The 20,684-nt window shown below is 44.8% G+C and overlaps 1 protein-coding gene across 1 annotated transcript; it reads left to right on the forward strand.

The window, feature by feature from the left end:
• Positions 1–2,833: 2,833 nt before the first annotated feature.
• Positions 2,834–20,371, forward strand: LOC309557948 (nmrA-like family domain-containing protein 1). The gene is made up of 5 exons (XM_082260820.1): positions 2,834–2,932; positions 10,149–10,387; positions 15,314–15,563; positions 17,805–17,995; positions 20,004–20,371. Exons 1-5 carry the CDS (start codon positions 2,896–2,898, stop codon positions 20,181–20,183), a joined length of 897 nt encoding a protein of 298 aa, XP_082116946.1. The 5' UTR covers positions 2,834–2,895; the 3' UTR covers positions 20,184–20,371.
• The last annotated feature ends 313 nt before the right edge of the window (positions 20,372–20,684 follow it).

Here is a 20,684-nt window from a genome sequence, read left to right on the forward strand (position 1 = left end):
CAGCCCCCAGTCTGTGACTGGACAGTGAAGGGAGAAGCAGCACCATGATTAGTTTATCTCTGTTACTCTGCTTTCTCCTCCTATCAGAATGCTTGTTGGCACATGAATTGATTGGCTCTTTATTCTGCTTCTTCCTCTCCCACTCCAATCCTGCTATAGAGGGACTGCAAGATGCTGAAACCAGGTCAGATTCAGGTACTGACACTACTCTGTGTTCCTAAACCCACAACAGTAGAATCAATCTGTATATGCAGTAAAGCCAGTTATCGGCATTCCTTTCCTCACATAGACAGTGCAGGAGGAAAGGATGGCTGATAACCAGCAAGTCTGTTTACATGTGACCAGCTTTGATTGGCCCTTTACCCTGATCTGTGATAAGCTACGTCTGAAGGGGGCACACATTGGATGGGGTTCTAGGAGGACAAGTATGGACGCCCTCCCAGAATTCTAGTACCGCAGTGTCTTTTGGCTATAGCGCGGTACTGAAGTGCTTAAACCTAGAAATGCAGTTGCCCGGGGCTGGACACGCCATAGAGAATCTATCCGCCATTTCACATTCAGCGGGTGGCACTGCCACTAAACTCGACTCATTCCAGTGAAAGGGGCCGTGCCACATCCACACAGGTGCTACGTGGTGGATCACCATTTTGAGGGTTAAAAATGGGAGGTGAAAAAAATTATTACCTGCTCACCACCAGTCAAACGCCCTCTGAAAAGCGATCCACCACAAAACTCTTTTTAGAGCTGTGGCAATAATGATCACACGTGTGAAGGAGCCCTTAATATTTTAGGACGCTCCTAAATTGGGTATAGAATGACGATTTAAATATTTGATGCATGCAATGCTGGAACGGGTTTCTGTGGGATCGTACAATTGAGGCTCTATGGGATGCGGAGGAGAATACACCGCCATCATTCTAGGGAAAATTTAGAGCTGGTTGGGGCAATTCCAACCTTTGTCTGTTCATAATTTATTTATTGTGTAGAATGCAAACTTTGGAAAGTTGTTTCAGTGGTGTGTACACTGTATTACCAAAAGTATTAGGACGCCTTCCTTTACACACACATGAAATTTAATGGCATCCCAGTCTTAGTCTGTAGGGTTCAATATTGAGTTGGCCCACCCTTTGCAGCTATAACAGCTTCAACTCTTCTGGGAAGGCTGTCCACAAGGTTTAGGAGTGTGTCTATGGGAATGTTTGACCATTCTTTCAGAAGCACATTTGTGAGGTCAGGCACTGATGTTGGATGAGAAGGCCTGACTCACAGTCTCCGCTCTAATTCATACCAAATTGCAGCAACAGTTTTTTTTTTTTCTTTTTGGGATATAAGGATTCACGTGAATAAACGTTGATCATTGTAAGCACCACTGCCAGTGTTAAATTGTTGGTCTCATCCATGTAAACTGATACCTTAGATTGTAAGCTCCTTGAGGGCAGGGACTGATGTGAATGTACAATGTATATGTAAAAGCGCTGCGTAAATTGACAGCGCTATACAAGTACCTGAAATTAAATACATTCTGCTGGAGAGCTTGTGCTTTTGAAAAACAGACTTGCTGGCTGGATCCCCAAATGAAAACAGAAGAAGAAAAAGCCTTAAAAAAAAAAAATAAAAAAAAAAACCCCAATAAAAACAAAAAAGGAATGCAGTCATCACATCTAAGAATTGGTAAACTGCAATATAATAAATGCGTGCTTTTGGATTTAGTGCTGTACAGGCATACCCCACTTTTAAGTACACAATGGGACCAGAGCATGTATGTAAAACGAAAATGTACTTAAAGTGAAGCAATACCTTTTTTCATTTCTCAATGCATGTAAATACACTAGCTCCATAGGAAATCTTAGCTTGACATGGCATTGCTCCCAAACCATAGTGACAAGGACACCAAGCTTGGGGAGCATGTTAAGGGGGATCCAGGACTATGACATAGTAGATTACCTAGGCAAGCTGGCCAGCCACAAACAGGATATGTTATAGTCCTGGGTCCCCTCTCGGTGCTCCCTACGTTTGGTATCCCTGTCACTTATGGTTTGGGAGCAGTGCCATGTCAAGCTGACCAAGATTTCCTATAGACACTAATGTTAAAAACCGGGAGTAGTGCCATGCCAAGCTGAACAAGCTGTGTCCTTACTCGCGAGTGTACTTAAAGCGGGGTATGCCTGTATTAAGTAAGGTATGTGTGTGGATTATTTTTATAGAGTATCATTTGTGTCACTTTATTATCTTGGGCAGGGTTTCCCAACCAGGGTTCCTCCTGAGGTTGCTAGAGGTTCCTTGAGCAATGGGCAATTTCTACCTCTCAGATAATTTCCAATGACACCATTGTTCCTTTTGGCTACCTGTAAGGGGGGTAATTCTTCCCCAAGGAGCATTCTTCCCACTGACTGTCACTAATGTATCATGAGTTGTAGATTTTTAATTTTTAGCAGGGGTTCCCCGAGACCACAAATTTATTTCAAGGGTTCCTCTGTGTTGAAGAGGTTGAGAAAGGCTGATCTGGGGTTATCCAAGGCATTTGAAGCTTCTGTAATTGATACATTGTAGTTTTTTGTTCTGTATGCAAGCCTTGGGAGGAAAAGAGATCCATTCAGAGACTGAGGCTCCTCCATGTGACCGGCTGCTGACTGCCCTGGCATGGGATGAGTAGATGGAGGGGGTCTCTGGTTGGGGTTCCTCTGCCCGGTCAGGCTCTGTCCCCCCCTCCAGCCGTCTATTGTACTATTGCTGAGTCACAGTGACTCTTGACTCCAACCCAAACAGAGTAGTCAGGGGTGGGGGTGACTACAGCTTCTTATATAAACTCATCTCTCTTCTCCTTCCTCATTTGTTCTAGCAGAGCCTTCCGCAGCTCAACATTGAAGACCAGAAGGTGTCATCTTCACCGTCACCATGTCCAAGAAAGTGATCACCGTCTTCGGAGCTACAGGTGAGTGAACTCCCCCCCCCCTCTCTGTCCTCCGACAGGCTGGAACGTTGTCAGCGAGCAGACGGTGCCAAAAGTTCACCAATCAATTGTGTGCTTCAAGGCTTTTCCTTGAGTGTCGTACGACTTGGACTGAGACAATGGGGTTGATTTACTAAAGACAAATAGACCATGAACGCTGCAAGTGAAGTTGCTCCAGTGCTCAGTAAATGACGTGAAGCTCTGCTGACTTCCATCATCCAATCGTGTGCAAGCAAAAATGCTGTTTTTTTATTTTCCCTGCACGTGTCTTAGTAAATGAGGTAAAGCTTTATTTTTACCAAGTTCTGGAGCAACTGTACTTTAAAGTGCACCGCCTATTTGCCTTTAGTAAATCAACCCCAAAGGGAGTAGACGCCTCCTGGAAATGTACCTGTTAGTGCAAAAAAAGTATGATGGACAGTACTCAACTGTGTTGTTGTAAGTACACTGTAAGGGCTCATTCACAGTTTTACTGCCCCCCCCCCAAACCGCCCACCTGATCAGTGACATGCGGCTGTTCATGGCTGTTCACGTGCCGCAGTCTTGATGCTGTGCAAATTAAACCTCTTGCTGCTTTCTGCAGGTGTTTCAAATGCTGAGCGCAACAAATACATTGCACACATTTTGCAGTGCGGCATGTAAAGGGTTAAATCAGGTGGCGCAGAGGCAACATATTGCGTTCTCACCGCCCCATGCAAATGAATAGGCTGAAAGCGCACTGCACTCAAATCGCAGGGTGCAATTTCTGGGCTAAACAGGCCCTTGGAGCTGAGGCTACCTGGGAAAATGTATTCTCTGGATGTTGAAAGGTTTAAAGCAGAAATTAGGGCAGCCAGCTAAATATCTCTCATACAAAAATGTGATGCGCCAGAAATAAAAAGTGATGACAATAAATCATATCCAGTTCATAAGGCACATAGCAATGTGTGTGCTTCCAATAAAATGATATAAAGAGTGTCCCGTGTTCAGATGAAGAAAATCCAGTGATGAAAACAACTTGTAATCACCAATATAGTGAATCCCTCCACCAGGTGAATCAGCCTCTCACCTTTCTGAAGGACCCAAACGGGCCAGCAATCACATGTATCATTGATCAGACTTCCAGGAAAGAGCCACACTATATTGCACCTCGAGGGATCCCGGGACATATAGAAAACAGATGAAGAAATCTAGTGCTCTCCGCTTACTATGTCAGCGATCTGTTACCAGAGAGAGACTCTGCGTGACCCCTACCGAGGAAGTCAAAGGAGCATTACGCTCGACGTAACGCGTATAGGGGGGCGGAGCGTGCGTGGCCGACGCAGAGTCTCTCTCTGGTAACAGATCGCTGACATCGATTATACAGCAGGCACAGCTGAGTGCCCGACAAATGTGAGTTGATCTGCCTTTCTCTAATAAAGCATACCCTCATTAGTAAGCGGAGAGCACTAGATTTCTTCATCTGTTTTCTATATGTCCCGGGATCCCTCGAGGTGCAATATAGTGTGGCTCTTTCCTGGAAGTCTGATCAATGATACATGTGATTGCTGGCCCGTTTGGGTCCTTCAGAAAGGTGAGAGGCTGATTCACCTGGTGGAGGGATTCACTATATTGGTGATTACAAGTTGTTTTCATCACTGGATTTTCTTCATCTGAACACGGGACACTCTTTATATCATTTTATTGGAAGCACACACATTGCTATGTGCCTTATGAACTGGATATGATTTATTGTCATCACTTTTTATTTCTGGCGCATCACATTTTTGTATGATTTATAGTTTATTGTGATTTGTGAAACACGATTGGTGCATGCTGCCGGACACCACTATTGATTTATAAGTTCACACACCTGATTTATGCACAGTGAATTGGTGTTGAGTTAATTTATCACATATAATAGGTTTGCGCTGATAGTTTTTTTGTATTTCAGCCAGCTAAATACACGGATAAACTACAGCTATTTACCTGTTAATACATGTTCTATTTATGGCAATCCTGTCCTGAGATTTACACAGCCCTGCCACACAGTATAGCCTCTGGCTAGCAGGGCAAAAAATCCCCCAGCCTGTGACTGGACAGTGAAAGGAGAAGCAGCGCCATGATGAGCTCATTGGTCACTTTGCTCTCTCCTCCTATCAGCATGTTACTTGTTAGTACATGAACACTGCAGCACAACTGCAAGAGGCTGATACCAGGTCACATTCAGGTACAGTGTGTGTGATAATGTATTAGTATTATTATTATACGTATTATTATTATTATTGTTATTATTTAAAAAAAAATAAAAATATATATATATATATATATATATATATATATATATATATATATATATATATATACTGTTCAAAAAAATGAAAGGAACACCATGAAAACACTTCAGATCTCAATGGGAAAAAATCTCATGCTGGATATCTATACTGGTATGGACTGGGTAATGTGTTAGGAAGGAAAGGATGTTGCACTGTTTGATGAAAATTATCATCCTACAGAGGGCTGAATTCAGACCCCCCGAAAATCAAAGTTAAATGATACAGCGGACTAGTTAATTTTGCTGAAATTTCATTGCAGCAACTCAAAATGGTCCTCAGTAGTTTGTATGGCCCCCATGTGCTTCTATGAATGCCTGACCTTCCAGATCCTCCCAGGGCATCACTGAGCTCCTGAACAGACTGAGATCAGGGCCGGTGCCTCCACTAGGCAAACTAGGCGGCCGCCTAGGGCGCACTGCCACCTAGGGCGCAGCCATGGCCAGTGCTACATTCCTCTCCTGTCACCTCCTCATCCCCTGTGGATATCACCTTTAGAGAGGGGGGCACTTTGTATATGAAGAGGTGTGTACAGTTAAAGGGGGGCAGTGTGTATATGAAGGGGGTGTAGGGTATATAGGAAGGGGGGTGTAGGGTTAAAGGGGGCAGTGTGTATATGAAGGGGGGTGCAGGGGTAAAGGGGGGCAGTGTGTATATGAAGGGGAGTGTAGGGTTGAGGGGGGCAGTGTGTATATGAAGCGGGGTGTAGGGTTGAGGGGGGCAGTGTGTATATGAAGCGGGGTGTAGGGTTGAGGGGGGGCAGTGTGTATATGAAGGGGAGTGTAGGGTTGAGGGGGGCAGTGTGTATATGAAGGGGAGTGTAGGGTTGAGGGGGGCAGTGTGTATATGAAGCGGGGTGTAGGGTTGAGGGGGGCAGTGTGTATATGAAGTGGGGTGTAGGGTTGAGGGGGGCAGTGTGTATATGAAGCAGGGTGTAGGGTTAAAGGGGGGCAGTGTGTCCAGGAATGGGGGTGTAGGATTAAAGGGGGCAGTGTATACAGAAAGGGGTGTGTAGAGTTAAAAGGGGAGGTCATTATGTACAGGAAGGGGGCAATGTGTACACTTTTTTTTTTTTTTTTTTTTTTTTTTTTTTGGGGGGGGGGGGGGGGTTCTATGCAAGTAGCTGGTCTTGCCTAGGGTAAAAAATAGTCTAGCACCGGGCCTGACTGAGATGTAACCTGGCGGTGTCAGATGGACCAAAACCTAATGTCCCAGAGGTGTTCTATTGATTTAGGGCAGGTGAGTGTGGGGGCCATTCAATGGTATCAATTCCTTCATCCTCCAGGAACTGGCTGCATACTCTTGCCACATTAAGCCGGGCATTGTTGTGCACCAGGAGGAACCCAGGACCCACAGCACCAGTGTAGGATCTTACAATGGGACCAAGGAATTCATCCCAAAACCTAATGGCAGTCAGGGGGCCATTGTCTATCCTGTAGAGGTCTGTGCATCCCTCCATGGAGATGCCTCCTCAGACCATCACTGACCCACCACCAAACCGGTCATGCTGAATGATATTACATGCAGCATAACATTCTCCATGGCTTCTCCAGACCCTTTCATGTCTGTCACATGTGCTCAGGGTGAACCTGCTCTCATCTGTGAAAAGCACAGGGCACCAGTGGCGGACCTGCCAATTCTGGTGTTCAATGGCAAATGCCAATCGATCTCCACAGTGCCGGGCAGTGAGCACAGGGCCCACTAGAGGATGTCGGGCCCTCAGGTCACTCTCCTAAAAGTCTATTTCTGATTGTTTGGTCAGACATTCACACCAGAGCCCTGCTGGAGGTCATTTTGTAGAGCTCTAGCAGTGCTCATCCTGTTCCTCCTTGCACAAAGGAGCAAATACCTGTCCTGCTGATGGGTTAAGGACCTTCTACAGCCCTGTTCAACTCTCCTAGAGTAACTGCCTGTCTCCTGGAATCCCCTCAATGCTCTTGAGACTGTGCTGGGAGACACAGCAAACCTTCTGGCAATGACATGTATTGATGTGCCATCCTGGAGGAGTGGGACTCCCTGTGCAACCTCTATAGCAGTGATGGTGAATCTTGGCACCCCAGATGTTTTGGAACTACATTTCCCATGATGTTCATGAACTCTGCAGTGCAGTTGAGCATCATGGGAAATATAGTTCCAAAACATCTGGATTGCCAAGGTTCGCCATCACTGCTCTATAGGATCCAGGTGTTGCCTCATGTTTCCAGCAGTGACATTGACCCTACCCAAATGCAAAACTAGAGAAAAACCATCAGAAAAGAGAAGGGGAAAAAAAGGTTATTGGCCTCCACCTTTAAAACCATAAACCATTCCTGTTTTGGAGGTCGTCTTATTGTTGCCCATCGAGTGCACCCGTTTCATTAACCCCAAAGCAGCTGAAACTGATTAACAACCCCCTCTGCTACTTAGCTGACCAGATCAATATCCCAGGAGTTTAATTGACTTAATGCTATACTCTGATGACATTTTTTAATTTATTATCAGCAGTGTGTATATGCTGGAAAGATGTGTATATATATATATATATATTAAATTTGCTAGTGAATAACACTTGATTGCTAAACAGATATGTTGTCAGTCACAAAACATCTAGATCCCTATGGAGTACACTACACAAGTAACATGCAGCTATCGATCACACTATATTGGATCATTGTGGGAGACGGATTGTTAATGCATGCTGCTTGAAAAATTGAGGAAATAAGGCTGAAAAAAGAAAACTAATGCAGCTATAATGCAGCTATTATATCTAGTGGCTATTAAAGCACAGAAAATGAATCTGAAGTGCAATCTTAATGCATCATGTTGCTTGTCATTCCTGTTTTCTGTATAGACCTTTTCAGCCCTGTATTAATTTTAACCATATAACTGCTGAACGCTGCACACGTCTGATGTTTGCAAAACGGGTTCACCTGCATGGGGTGTGGCAAAACGTTTAAGTGTGTATATAGCATAGGTCATATCAAAGTTTATCATTGCCAAGAGTTTGGTGTTGATCCCAGCGCCAGGCTGATCTGGGTAACGATCGGGGCAGGCTGTCTAGCCCGTCTGGTTAATGTTTACCAAATGACCTCTGTTGCACAGATCGGCTATTGATCAGGATTTTATTTATTCCAGGTATTTATATAGTGCCGACAACTTAAAACAGTGCTTTACATACTGTATATTCACATCAGTACCTGCACCCAAGGAGCTTACAATCTAAGGTCCCTACATCATATACATACTAGGAATAATTTAGACAGGAGACAATTAACTCACCAGCATGTGTTTGGAGTGTGGTAGAAAACAGAAATACCCAGAGGAAACCTGCACAAGGAGGACATGCAAACTCCATGCAGATGGTGTCTTATATGCAGTGCTGGAAGGCAGGAGTGCTAACCACCGAGCCAGGTTAATAGTTTGGCTCATGTAATGGTTATGTGTCACTTTATAATATATAATATATATTTATTATTGTGGCTCTTCTCCATGTACCTGTAACCTTTCCTGGTATGAATAATTCATAAATGCCCCAAGGTTTTTACAATATGGATATGCGATAAGCGAGCCAAGCACTACGATTTATTGTGTAATCCGGTCGCTGCTTCACCTGTAAAACCAGTTTTTTTTTCCACTTCCTTCTTTGCTTTATATTTAAAAGTTACTAGGGGGACCAGCATGTAGTGGGGTGGGTTAAAGTCAAAAGACCTGATGTGGTTACTTGTTTAAGCTAGGTTCACACTTGACCTTAGAGAAAGAGCTACTGCTGCCCCCCCCCCTCCAAAGCAGAAAAGCTCAGTCACTAGATTCTTGAGTTTGGATCAGTATATACCATGGCAGCTGCACGCCTGCCCAGCTCTTACCAGGCACTCTTCCATGAGTCCTCCAGACCAGGTCCTTGGCTCCAGAAGAAATTAGAAATGGGTCCCCCCCCAGCTCTGCTATATCTGGGACCTTGATGACCATTAGCAGACATCAGCAGGACTGCCTCAAAGGGGCAGCAGCCCCTGAGGCTGGAAACCTCTCCGGCAGGACCAGACCAGGGCTGCTTCAGACCCTAGACTATTTATGTTCTTCCCCAGCCACCTACTGGGCACACCTCCCCAGGGATTGGCTGAAGCACAATACATTTTCAGGATACCTGTTTCCACTTTCCCATCCCTCTATGATCTGGAGGCCTCCAGAAGACAGAGGGGGAACAATTAAACTTGCAGCCTGTGAAAGTAAAAGCTGCTCCAATGACTACAGAGGAGCCAAAAACTAAAGTTACCTAGCATCCTATATTAGGAAGGTACTGCCTGTACATATCTTCATTGCATACCTTATTTTAAGACCAAATTATTTAATCACCGGGTCTCTGTGCTTCTCCTTGCCAGGTTGGTGAAAGGGGTTGACAGGGTGCTGTGCATAGCTTCCTGAAAATGGTATGTGGTAACTTTCACATGTGATGCTGAGCCTCCATGATTAGAAGAACTGAAATCCAATAAATGAATGGGGCAGGCCAGGAACAGTCAGGTTGGGGAGGCACTCGGCTCAAAAGTCCTATTGTGGGCCTACAACACACATCATTTTTGGGGACAGAGTGGTGTCAGTCCTGCCCATTTGCCTTTTGCTAAACTACAATGCAATCCCTCCCCCTCTTGGATGTCTACAACATAAGGACTAAGCATTCTGTAGGCCAAGATGAGACCTAGGATGGTGCTTTCAGATAACACTGTAAATTTTGTAGCGGACAAGATCTGCAGGGTTTTTTTGGGGGGGTTTTTTTACTCTTCTTATAAAAAAAAACAAAAAAAAACTGTTTTTTTTAATGTTTTTTGTCAAATGTTATATTTAAGAGACCACTAGGAAGCAAAAATGAGATGTTCATTGTTTAGAATCTCTCCAGGAAAAACGTCTTGATCTGGTGACCTTTGTCTTCTGTACAGGAGCTCAGGGTGGCTCTGTAGCCAAGGCTCTGCTAGAAGATGGCACCTTTGCCGTCAGGGCGGTGACTCGTGATGTCAAGAAAGAGTCTGCTTTGAAGCTGAAGGAGGCTGGTGCAGAGGTGGTGGCCGCAGATCTGGATGACGAGAAGAGCATTGAGGCCGCCCTGAAGGGAGCTTATGGAGCTTTTGTGGTCACCAACTTCTGGGAACATTTCAGCAAAGATAAAGAAGTTGCCCAGGTAAGCTGAGACATCCCATGTTAATGCTATTTGATAAAACCTTTCCTCCTAAAGTGACCCTCTGTTACTATACTATATTAACTAGGATTGTATTCCGAATAATAGACATGTAGGCATTTCTCCTCTGTAGATATTTCTAGAGAAGAAATGTAATTGTTTTATCACCGAACCCAGCTTTCTCAACCTTTTTATCCCTGCAAGAACCCTTGAAATAATTTGCAAGTCTTAGGGAACCCCTCAAAAAATCCAATTCATTGGTGTTCAATAGTAAGAATGACCATTACACTGGTGGTGAACTGGAACAATTGCCTTCTAACAGTGGTGGTCAGAATACCACCCATACAGACCGATGAAAAAGATCAGAGGGTTTATGCAGTTGGCTCTGCCAAGTGGCAATGACCCTAGACCAGTGATGGGTAACCTTGGCACCCCAGATGTTTTGGAACTACATTTCCCATGATGCTCATGCACTCTGCAGTGTAGTTGAACATCAGGGGAAATGTAGTTCCAAAACATCTGGGGTGCCAAGGTTCGCCATCACTGCCCTAGACTGTGGTCAATCTTGACACTGCTCAAGGAACCCCTAGCAAACTCTGGCGTTACCCTAGGGTTCCATGGGGTTTCCTAATTGAAAATGGCTGACCTAGCCTGTAAAGGGAAATGCATAGGAGTCCACTGCTGTCCCCTCCTTTCCTTCTGAATATGCTCATTCCTATCTTTTATGTTTATCCAGGGACTTCCGTAGCTTTTGAATCACTGTCATGGAGCATATATAAAGATCAGGGAGTTTTGTCTCCGGTTACCTAATTTGTTGCATGCTTGTTCCAGGTCAGTGCCTTGGAGAGCATTATCTAAACTGTCTGCAGGAATAACCTTTCATGTACCATTGGACGTCTGCACATACAGTGTCTTACAAAAGTGAGTACACCCCTCACATTTTTGTAAATATTTTATTATACCTTTTCATGTGACAACACTGAAGAAATGAGACTTTGCTACAATGTAAAGTAGTGAGTGTACAGCTTGTATAACAGTGTAAATTTGCTGTCCCCTCAAAATAACTCAACACACAGCCATTCATATCTAAACCGCTGGCAACAAAAGTGTGTATACCCCTAAGTTAATATGTCCAAATTGGGCCCAAAGTGTCAAAATTTTGTGTGGCCACCATTATTTTCCAGCACTGCCTTAACCCTCTTGGGCATGGAGTTCACGAGAGCTTCACAGGTTGCCACTGGAGTCCTCTTCCACTCCTCCATGACGACATCACTGAGCTGATGGATGTAAGAGACCTTGCGCTCCTCCACCTTCCATTTGAGGATGCCCCACAGATGCTCAAGAGGGTTTAGGTCTGGAGACATGCTTGGCCAGTCCATCACCTTTACCCTCAGCTTCTTTAGCATGGCAATGGTTGTCTTGGAGGTGTGTTTGGGGTCGTTATCATGTTGGAATACTGCCCTGCGGCCCAGTCTTCAAAGGGAGGGGATCATGCTCTGCTTCACAGTACACTTTGGCATTCATGGTTCCCTCAATGAAATGTAGTTCCCCAGTGCCGGCAGCACTCATGAAGCCCCAGACCATGACACTCCCACCACCATGCTTAACTGTAGGCAAGACACACTTTTTTTTTTTCTTTGTACTCCTCACCTGGTTGCCACTACACACGCTTGTCACCATCTGAACCAAATAGGTTTATCTTGGTCTCATCAGACCATAGGACATGGTTCCAGTTATCCATGTCCTTAGTCTGCTTGTCTTCAACAAACTGTTTGCTGGCTTTCTTGTGCATCATCTATAGAAGAGGCTTCCTTCTGGGACAACAGCCAAACAGACCAATTTGATGCAGTGTGCGGCGTATGGTCTGAGCACTGACAGGCTGACCCCCCACCCCTTCAACCTCTGCAGCAATGCTGGCAGCACTCATACATCTATTTCCCAAAGACAACCTCTGAATATGACGCTGAGCACAAGCACTCAACTACTTTGGTCGACCATGACGAGGCCTGTTCTGATTGGAACCTGTCCTGTTAAACCGCTATATGGTCTTGGCCACCGTGCTGCAGCTCAGTTTCAGGGTTTCGGCAATTTTCTTATAGCCTAGACCAGTGATGGCGAACCTTGGCACCCCAGATGTTTTGGAACTACATTCCCCATGATGCTCGACTACACTGCAGACTGCATGTGCATCATGGGACATGTATTTCCAAAACATCTGGGGTGCCAAGGTTCGCCATCACTGTCCTAGACCATCTTTAGAGCAACAATTCTTTTTTCAGATCCTCTGAGAGTTCCTTGCCATGAGGTGCCATGTTGAACTTCCAGTGACCAGTATGAGAGAGTGAGAGCGATAACACCAAATGTAACACACCTGCTCCCCATTCACACCTGAGACGTCGTAACGCTAACGAGTTGCATGACACCGGGGAGGGCAAATGGCTAATTGGGCGCAATTTGAACATTTTAACTTAGAGGTGTACACACTTTTGTTTCCAGCAGTTTAGACATTAATGGCTGTATTGAGTTATTTTGAGGGGACAGAAAATTTACACTGTTATACAAGCTGTACACTCACTACTTTACATTGTAGCAAAATGTAATTTCTTCAATGTTGTCACATGAAAATATGAGGGGTGTACTCACTTTTATGAGATACTGTATCTTCAGAAGTGTTCTAGAACAGTGGTTTCCAACCTTAAGACCTGGGTCTGGGAAACTTTCAATGCCCAAAAGTAAAAAAAAAAATGTTTGCACTAAAAGTATGCGAATGCAAAATATATATTGAAATGCTGGAAGTTTTGGATGGGGCTAGGTGTCGCTGTGAGGGGGGTGGAGGTTCTGAAGGGGCTTAGCAGTAGACTTAGTGGCCCTGCAGGTGATGAGGTTTCTGGAGGGGGGCTGGGTCTAATGGCTAGGAGGGTTGGAAGGCACTATGGGACACTGTTAGAAGTTGGGAGGAACTGTAAAGCCCCGTACACACGCACCGATTGTCGGCCGAACGATCGGCCGTCTTTTGTCCAGTGTTGTTGTGTTGGTTGAAATGTGCTCTAGACTGCACACGAATTTTGTCGGCCAACAACAACCAACTGCAGAAGTGATGTCATGTTCTGGTCTACTTTTCGTGTGTTTTTTCTTCTCTGAGCATGCCCAGTCTTGCTCATCTGACTTTTTTCGGCCGAAATCTGTACTGACTGACGAACAATCGGCCGTTCTGGTGACGGCCAACAAAAGTTTTATAGCATGCAGACCAGATTTTGTTCGGCCGAAAAGTCGCAGTCGGTTGTCGGAAGCATCATACTAACAAGCCGACAATCGGCCGATCGGACGTTGGCCAAACATTTACGGCCGACAATCGGTATGTGTGTACGGGCCTTAAGGGGCTGAAGTGTCTGCAGCAGACTGAGTAGCACTGTGTGAGGTACGGGGGCATTTTGGGGGTTCAGAGCTGTCATGGCACGTGGGGGAAGGGCACTGTGGCCAATTAAGGGAGGCATTGTGGGACCTGGGAGGCACATTGGTAGATTAAATAAGCTGGCTGGAGGCCTATGAGGGAGGTCGTGGCCTTGCACCAGGTTACTTCCTGGTGGTTCAGAACCACGGTTATAATGCATGGAGAACACTATATGCTGACATTTTTGGTAAAGTCACCAGCTGATGCACACAAGTCTAATAGGCCATTGCAGTAACTGGTGATTTTGCTGGCTTGTAGGAAGGTAGGTACCAGGGAGAGAGAACATGTAAGTTCATCAGGAAAAGATGAAATAAGCCCCCCAGGTTGTAATTGCTTTTGGGCCATTCATGAGGACTAAAGCCCCGTACACACGTACCGATTGTCGGCCGTAAATGTTCGGCCAACGTCCGATCGGCTGATTGTCGGCTTGTTAGTATGATGCTTCCGACAACCGACTGCGACTTTTCGGCCGAATAAAATCTGGTCTGCATGCTATAAAATTTTTGTTGGCTGTCACCAGAACGGCCGATTGTTCGTCAGTCAGTACAGATTTTGGCCGACAAAAGCCAGATGAGCAAAACTGGGCATGCTCAGAGAAGAAAAAACACACGGAAAGTTAACCATCACATGACATCACTTCTGAAGTTGGTTGTTGTTGGCCGACAAAATTCGTGTGCAGTCTTGAGCACTTTTCAACCAACACGACCGCACTGGACAAAAGACGGCCGATCGTTCGGCCGACAATCGGTACGTGTGTACGAGGCTTTACTGTGTACGGACACCACAAGATGCTAGAATTTTTCATTCATGCATTCACTTTCTTGATAGACACATACCCTTTATAATTGGCCTATGAGCTATTCCAGGAAAACAAATATCTGTAGATCTAAATCCCAGACTCTTTGTATTTTGCTCCTTTTGCAGCTACATTTTTTTTATTTTTGGTCACCTTTGTTATAACATAGTTTGCTTACCAGATCTTTCACTCTGATTACAAACTCGATTGAATTGCATTCTCGTAAAAAATCATCAATTTTTTACCTTTTTTTCCTTAAACCTCTCATCACTGGTTTTACATTGCTGCTCCTTGAAACCCCATGCCCCTAAGGCTGCAAAAGCAGCATTTGAGCCTATTCCATACTACCCTTTGTGAAATGCTAATGATTTACCATACATGGATCTGCCTTAACCAATACAGGATATGCATATGTATAACTGTACCTCCCTTCAAAAACTCTTCATTTAGTTAATAAATCACCAAGAGTCATAGTAAAGTAGTCTGCCCTTCACCTGGTATGCTGTAGAGTAGGACCTTTGCGCTGTATGTACAAGCAGTTACCTCTCTGCAGAGGTCCTGTATGATTCACTGTGATTGACAGCTACAGATCCAATCAGCTATCCAATTAGCAAAGAGCACAAGTTGGCTGAATTTGTTTTTGGCAACTTAGCAGAATGTTACGGCTGAACTTTCTTTCAAGGGCAAAAGTATTGCGGATGTGTCTAAACGTCTCGGCCTGACGTTGGTGGTGTTCAGTGGCTTGGAGAATGTGAAGAAGCTGACCAACGGAAAGCTGGAAGTGCTGCATTTTGATGGTAAAGGGGAGGTGGAGGAGTATTTCCGGGAGATCAGCGTGCCCATGACCAGTGTGAGACTCCCCAGTTACTACGAGAACTTGCTGACCTTCTTCAGGCCACAGAAGGACAAGGATGGCGATGGCTACACTCTGGGTAAGATGATGGTGCATCAGTGTTAAATAACCTGAGATGCCCCACTGATGTGGAATTTAAAAAATTACATATAGAAATAAATGGACATGTAGTGTGTATTTATATAGACATTAGAGACCAGGGTAGGTGAGAATATTCTTGTCTTGTCTGTATGTAGGTGGGGTGCAGCGTGGTGTGGAGTCAATGATTCACACCAGCCGGTGCAATAAACTTGTATTTAAGAAATGCAGCAACAGTTCACAACAAACCCGGTGGGAAAGCCACTCACCTGGACACACTCACAGTACAGCAGCGTGACAGCAGTAGTTTCCAGCCAGAATGACAGTCTGTTGACAGGGGACTGAATACGGCCTGTCTGTCTGGTCCACAATCAGGAGAATGTCCAGGAGAAATGAAGCCCTACTCCTTGCCCTCCTCATCAGGAACCTTTCCCTAGCACTATTACTATCCCTCACAGATGGGGTACCTGCCCCTACTCTGTCCACTTGCAAAAAGTATGCCAAAATCAGGGAGCCAGGGCCTTAGAAATGCTCTTCCTGTCCCAAGATGGCTGCTTGAGTCACGTGGGGCAACAGCATCCAATAGGACAGCTTACCCAGTGACCCAGGATACCATAGAGGAACCTTCCTCCGGACTTTCTCTCCAGCAAGGCTGCTGCAGAAGAGCACCACCTGGCATGGAGAAAGTAGGCTGCACCTGCCTGCATGTAGACAATACCTGGCACCCTTCAGTTATTCATTGCCACTAGTCTTACTTTGTTGTTTTTTTTTTTTTTCACTTTTTAAGACTGTCCCTGAAAGTCTAGTCACTATTTCCCCTCCTTTCTCAGTAGGCCCAAATATGCAAGCTGGTGCAATTCATTGGCTGGGAGTGTGGGGACAAATTTCTTCTGTGGTCCAACTGTGCCCATCCAATGTCTACAGCTAGCATAAGCCTGTGGGGATTTGTTTGGACTAGTGGTTCCTTGGCCTAATCTTTACTGTTTTTTTCCACAAGTTTGTCACTGTAAGCTGTTTTGGCTGGAGTGTGGAAGGGTTAGAGCATCTGTAAGGCCTTTTTTTGCTGTCTTCCTTCTTCCTGGGGGGCATCACCCTCTTGGGTTTGTCCTGGCGACCATGATTGCTGAGACAAAGTAATGGGAAAGCCAAAATATGACAATTTTCATGGGAACAGAAGGAGATCGATAGCCTTTCCATAGAGGTTCCCTGTTCTGGCGACAACTAAAGCTGGCCATGTATTATACTATTCCCATTTTCAATATCCTTTAGATTTACCCTCAACTATGTAGTGCAGGGGCCTACCTTGCCTGATTGATTGCATACAAATTGAAAGTGTTTAGGTTTGACCTCCCCATATTACCGTATTTATTGGCGTATAACATGCACTTTTCTCCCTGAAAATCGGGAGCAACTAGTGGGTGCGTGTTATACACCGACATTTTCATTTGGCTGCCTCGGAGGGAAAGGAGGTGGAACGAGCACCGTCAGATTACATAGAGCACAGATCTCCTGTGTACTCGGCGGCCTCTGTAATACGAAGTCCCATCCTCTGGACTGTAATTGGAGCAGTGTTCTGTCTATCATAGGAGCCGGGACTTTGTATTAAAGAGGCCACTGAGAAAACAGGAGATCCGTGCTCTATGTAATCTGACGTGAGGCTGCAGATGGGCACGGATCTGGCTGCATTCATGAGGCTGCAGATGGGCACGGATCTGGCTGCATTCATGAGGCTGCAGATGGGTACGGATCTGGCTGCATTCATGAGGCTGCAGATGGGTACGGATCTGGCTGCATTCATGAGGCTGCAGATGGGCACGGATCTGGCTGCATTCATGAGGCTGCAGATGGGCACGGATCTGGCTGCATTTATGAGGCTGCAGATAGTTTTTTTTTCCCTGAAACTTTCCCCTTAAAATTAGGGTGCACGTTATACGCTGATAAATACAGTATATGGTTTTGGTAAATCTAAAGGAAAGTTGTACAAGAAAATGTTATAATGTATGGCTAGCCTAAGAGTAAATTTTCTCTCACTTTCTGTTGTACCTTTAGGAGAGGAAGTATAGGGCAATCTTCCAAACAGGATACAGATGTCAAAAATACTACATTTTAACCATTCTTTACGTTACCAAAAAAAAAATACATTTCTCAGGGTTCATCAATAAATCTTGACCTCATATGGACTTGTATGAAATGAAGTATGATCATATTCTATAGTGTGATGCTGAAATGTATTATCTTGCAGGCTTCCCCATGGGTGATGTCCCCCTGGATGGGTTTTCTGTGAAGGATCTGGGTGGCGTTGTTCTTAGCATCTTGAAGTCTCCCTCAAAATACGCTGGCAAGGACATTGGTCTCAGCACGGAGAAGCTAACGACAGAACAGTACGCTGCCATAATGACCAGAGTGCTTGGCAAGAACATCACAGATGCCAAGGTAATAAGGGGTGATGAGTGATCGCTCCAATCTAAAGCAAAGCTTATGCAGGAAACCAGGAGATCTACCTAACATGGGCATAGACAGAATTCCAAATTTAGTAGAGAATTAAGTAAGAGAGATCCAGTTTGAGTTTTTTCCCATTTCCACTTTAATTGTGAATACATGCAGTATAAAAGCCCAAGGGGTTTTTCATCGGGATTTAGGAATGGAAGAAAAGTTAAGATCTGGATCAACTATTAACCTTTTTAACACATCAGAACCCTTAAAGTAGAAGTCCTCCCTAACAAAAAAATCCCTGCATCTGCAGACCTCTGCGATCTAACACTAACCTATATAGCCCTGTAAAGAAGAAACCAGTATACATACCTTTTTTGAAGCCGATCCCACGCTTCGATGTCAGCCGCGGCTTCGCTTTGGAGGCGGGTGCAGAGAACACATCCGACAACGGAAGCCCCATAGTAAGTCTGACGTCACTCCCCATTCATTTCCCAGCCGTTGTCTGCTGTGTCCTCTGCAGAGCTTCCGCCACGGGAGACAGGATCGGATTGGCTTCAAAAAAAGGTATGTATACTGATTTCTTCTTAACAGGGCTAGATAGGTTAGTGTTAGATCGTGGGGGTCTAAAAATGCAGGGATTTTAGTTTTAGGGTGGACTAACACTTTAATATAACTTTTAGGTCTCAGGGATCCCCTTCTAATAACTGCTATATCTACCAGTTGGGGTACATTACCATTTCCAGTAATTTGGGATAGAAGAATAAATAAAAGAATAAAGAGTATAGTTTGATTACGATTTTTGACACCCAAGGCGGCTCTGTACAACAATATTGTCTAAAAAAGTAATGCAGACAGTAAAGTTGGGTTCGCTCATATGGTGGTTACTGGAGAAATGACAGCTTACATTGGAAAAAGATCCCCTTACCTTGGTGGACAGTGGGAGAGGGACCATCTTACAGTATTGGACAGTGGAAGAGGTGCCCCTTTTTTGTTTTGTTTTTTTGTTGGCAATGGCCACTCTGCACAGTCCAGGGTCACTGAGGAGAAACTCCTCCTTACTCTGGTGGTTAGTGGGCAGAAAGGCCAATTACACTGGCGATTATTGGGAAGAATTCTCATTACAATGGTTGTCAGCAGGAAGCAGGACTTAATAAACTTATTTAAAAGAATGCACCCATTACAGATCACTATATCATCTGTTCATTGGTGTCAGTGGTAACTGGAGAGGCAGAAATTCCTCAGTGTGGGAGAAACGGTGCCCCCATCACTGGCGTCCGTGGGAGAAATGGTGCCCCCATCACTGGCGTCCGTGGGAGAAATGGTGCCCCCATCACTGGCGTCCGTGGGAGAAATGGTGCCCCCATCACTGGCGTCCGTGGGAGAAACGGTGCCCCCATCACTGGCGTCCGTTGGAGAAACGGTGCCCCCATCACTGGTGTCCGTGAGAGAAACGGTGCCCCAAGGCCCTTTTTAAAGGCAAGCAAAGGGCAGCATCCGGCCCATGGGCTGTAGTTTGGAGACCACGGCTATAGAGGAACCCTAGTTGAGAGAAGCTGATTTTAATCCCTGCCAAACCAGTGGCGGGGAACAGATTTTCAGAACTGGCACACATTTCTTTGTCCAAACCTTCACTTTTCCAGCATTCTTAAGCCCTGATGAAGGAGGCCTCTTGGAACCCCCAGAACATGTTGGTCTTTTATGCTAATATAAAAGTTTTGGCTGGTGTTATGCTTAAAATGTAACTGTAATTAGAGAATACAGAATTTGCCCCTTCTAAAAATTCTATTTGCCTTTTTGTCAACCTTCAATAATTACTCACCCAAGACAAGAATGCAGCAAGTGAATTTAGAACTTCCTGCATACTTGTTTTAGGCTAAGGACTGACCCTATTGAAGACAGGGAATCTGCATGCAACTAGCATTTTCAGAAGGCCAGGAATGTCAGGTTACATAGTACACTGCAGGTCCCTGTTAATTGGAACTTAACTTTCACTCTTTAACTTTTGCAGCTGACTCCCGAAATCTATGCAAAGTTGGGCTTTCCCGGGGCACAGGAACTGGCCAACATGTTTACATTCTACACGATGAAACCAAACCGCGACATTCAGCTCACCCTTCAGCTCAACCCCAAAGCCAAGAAGTTCCAGAGCTGGCTACAAGAGAATAAGGCTGCCTTTGATAACCTGTGAAGCTTGTTCTCTAAATCGTGAAAAGACTGTAGCGTTCACTTCATCAGAACTTGTTTCCCATATCACATGCGTCAGAATTTGGACTTTTTTTTTTTTTTTCCATGCTAAGCAATTACCAATCCACTTTTCAACTAAAACCAACAATGACTGTCATCTGCACTTTGTATTAATAAAATGGATATCCTGAATCCTTGTGGGCTTCCTTTCATTCTGCTTGCAGTTGGTAAGGATGAAAAACCACAGGTCCATCCCGTTCACTGCTCTATATTTTGTTAGCTGAGAAACTCCTCTAAAACTTTATAACTACGCTCTCAGCTGAAAAACCTAACCTTGGGATTTCCACATCTTTGCTCTGATGCAGTTTAAGATTAAATTGCTTCTCATCCACTTCATGCTGTGGCCACGTGTCTTCTTTGGAGTCACGTGTCTTCTTTAGAAAGAAATTTTGTATATTGTGATCATATCTCCATATAAGCACCTCTATTCCAAGGAGGACAAGTT

Source organism: Pelophylax lessonae (genome assembly GCF_965119305.1).
Source record: "Pelophylax lessonae genome assembly, chromosome: 6".
Lineage (NCBI taxonomy): Eukaryota > Metazoa > Chordata > Amphibia > Anura > Ranidae > Pelophylax > Pelophylax lessonae.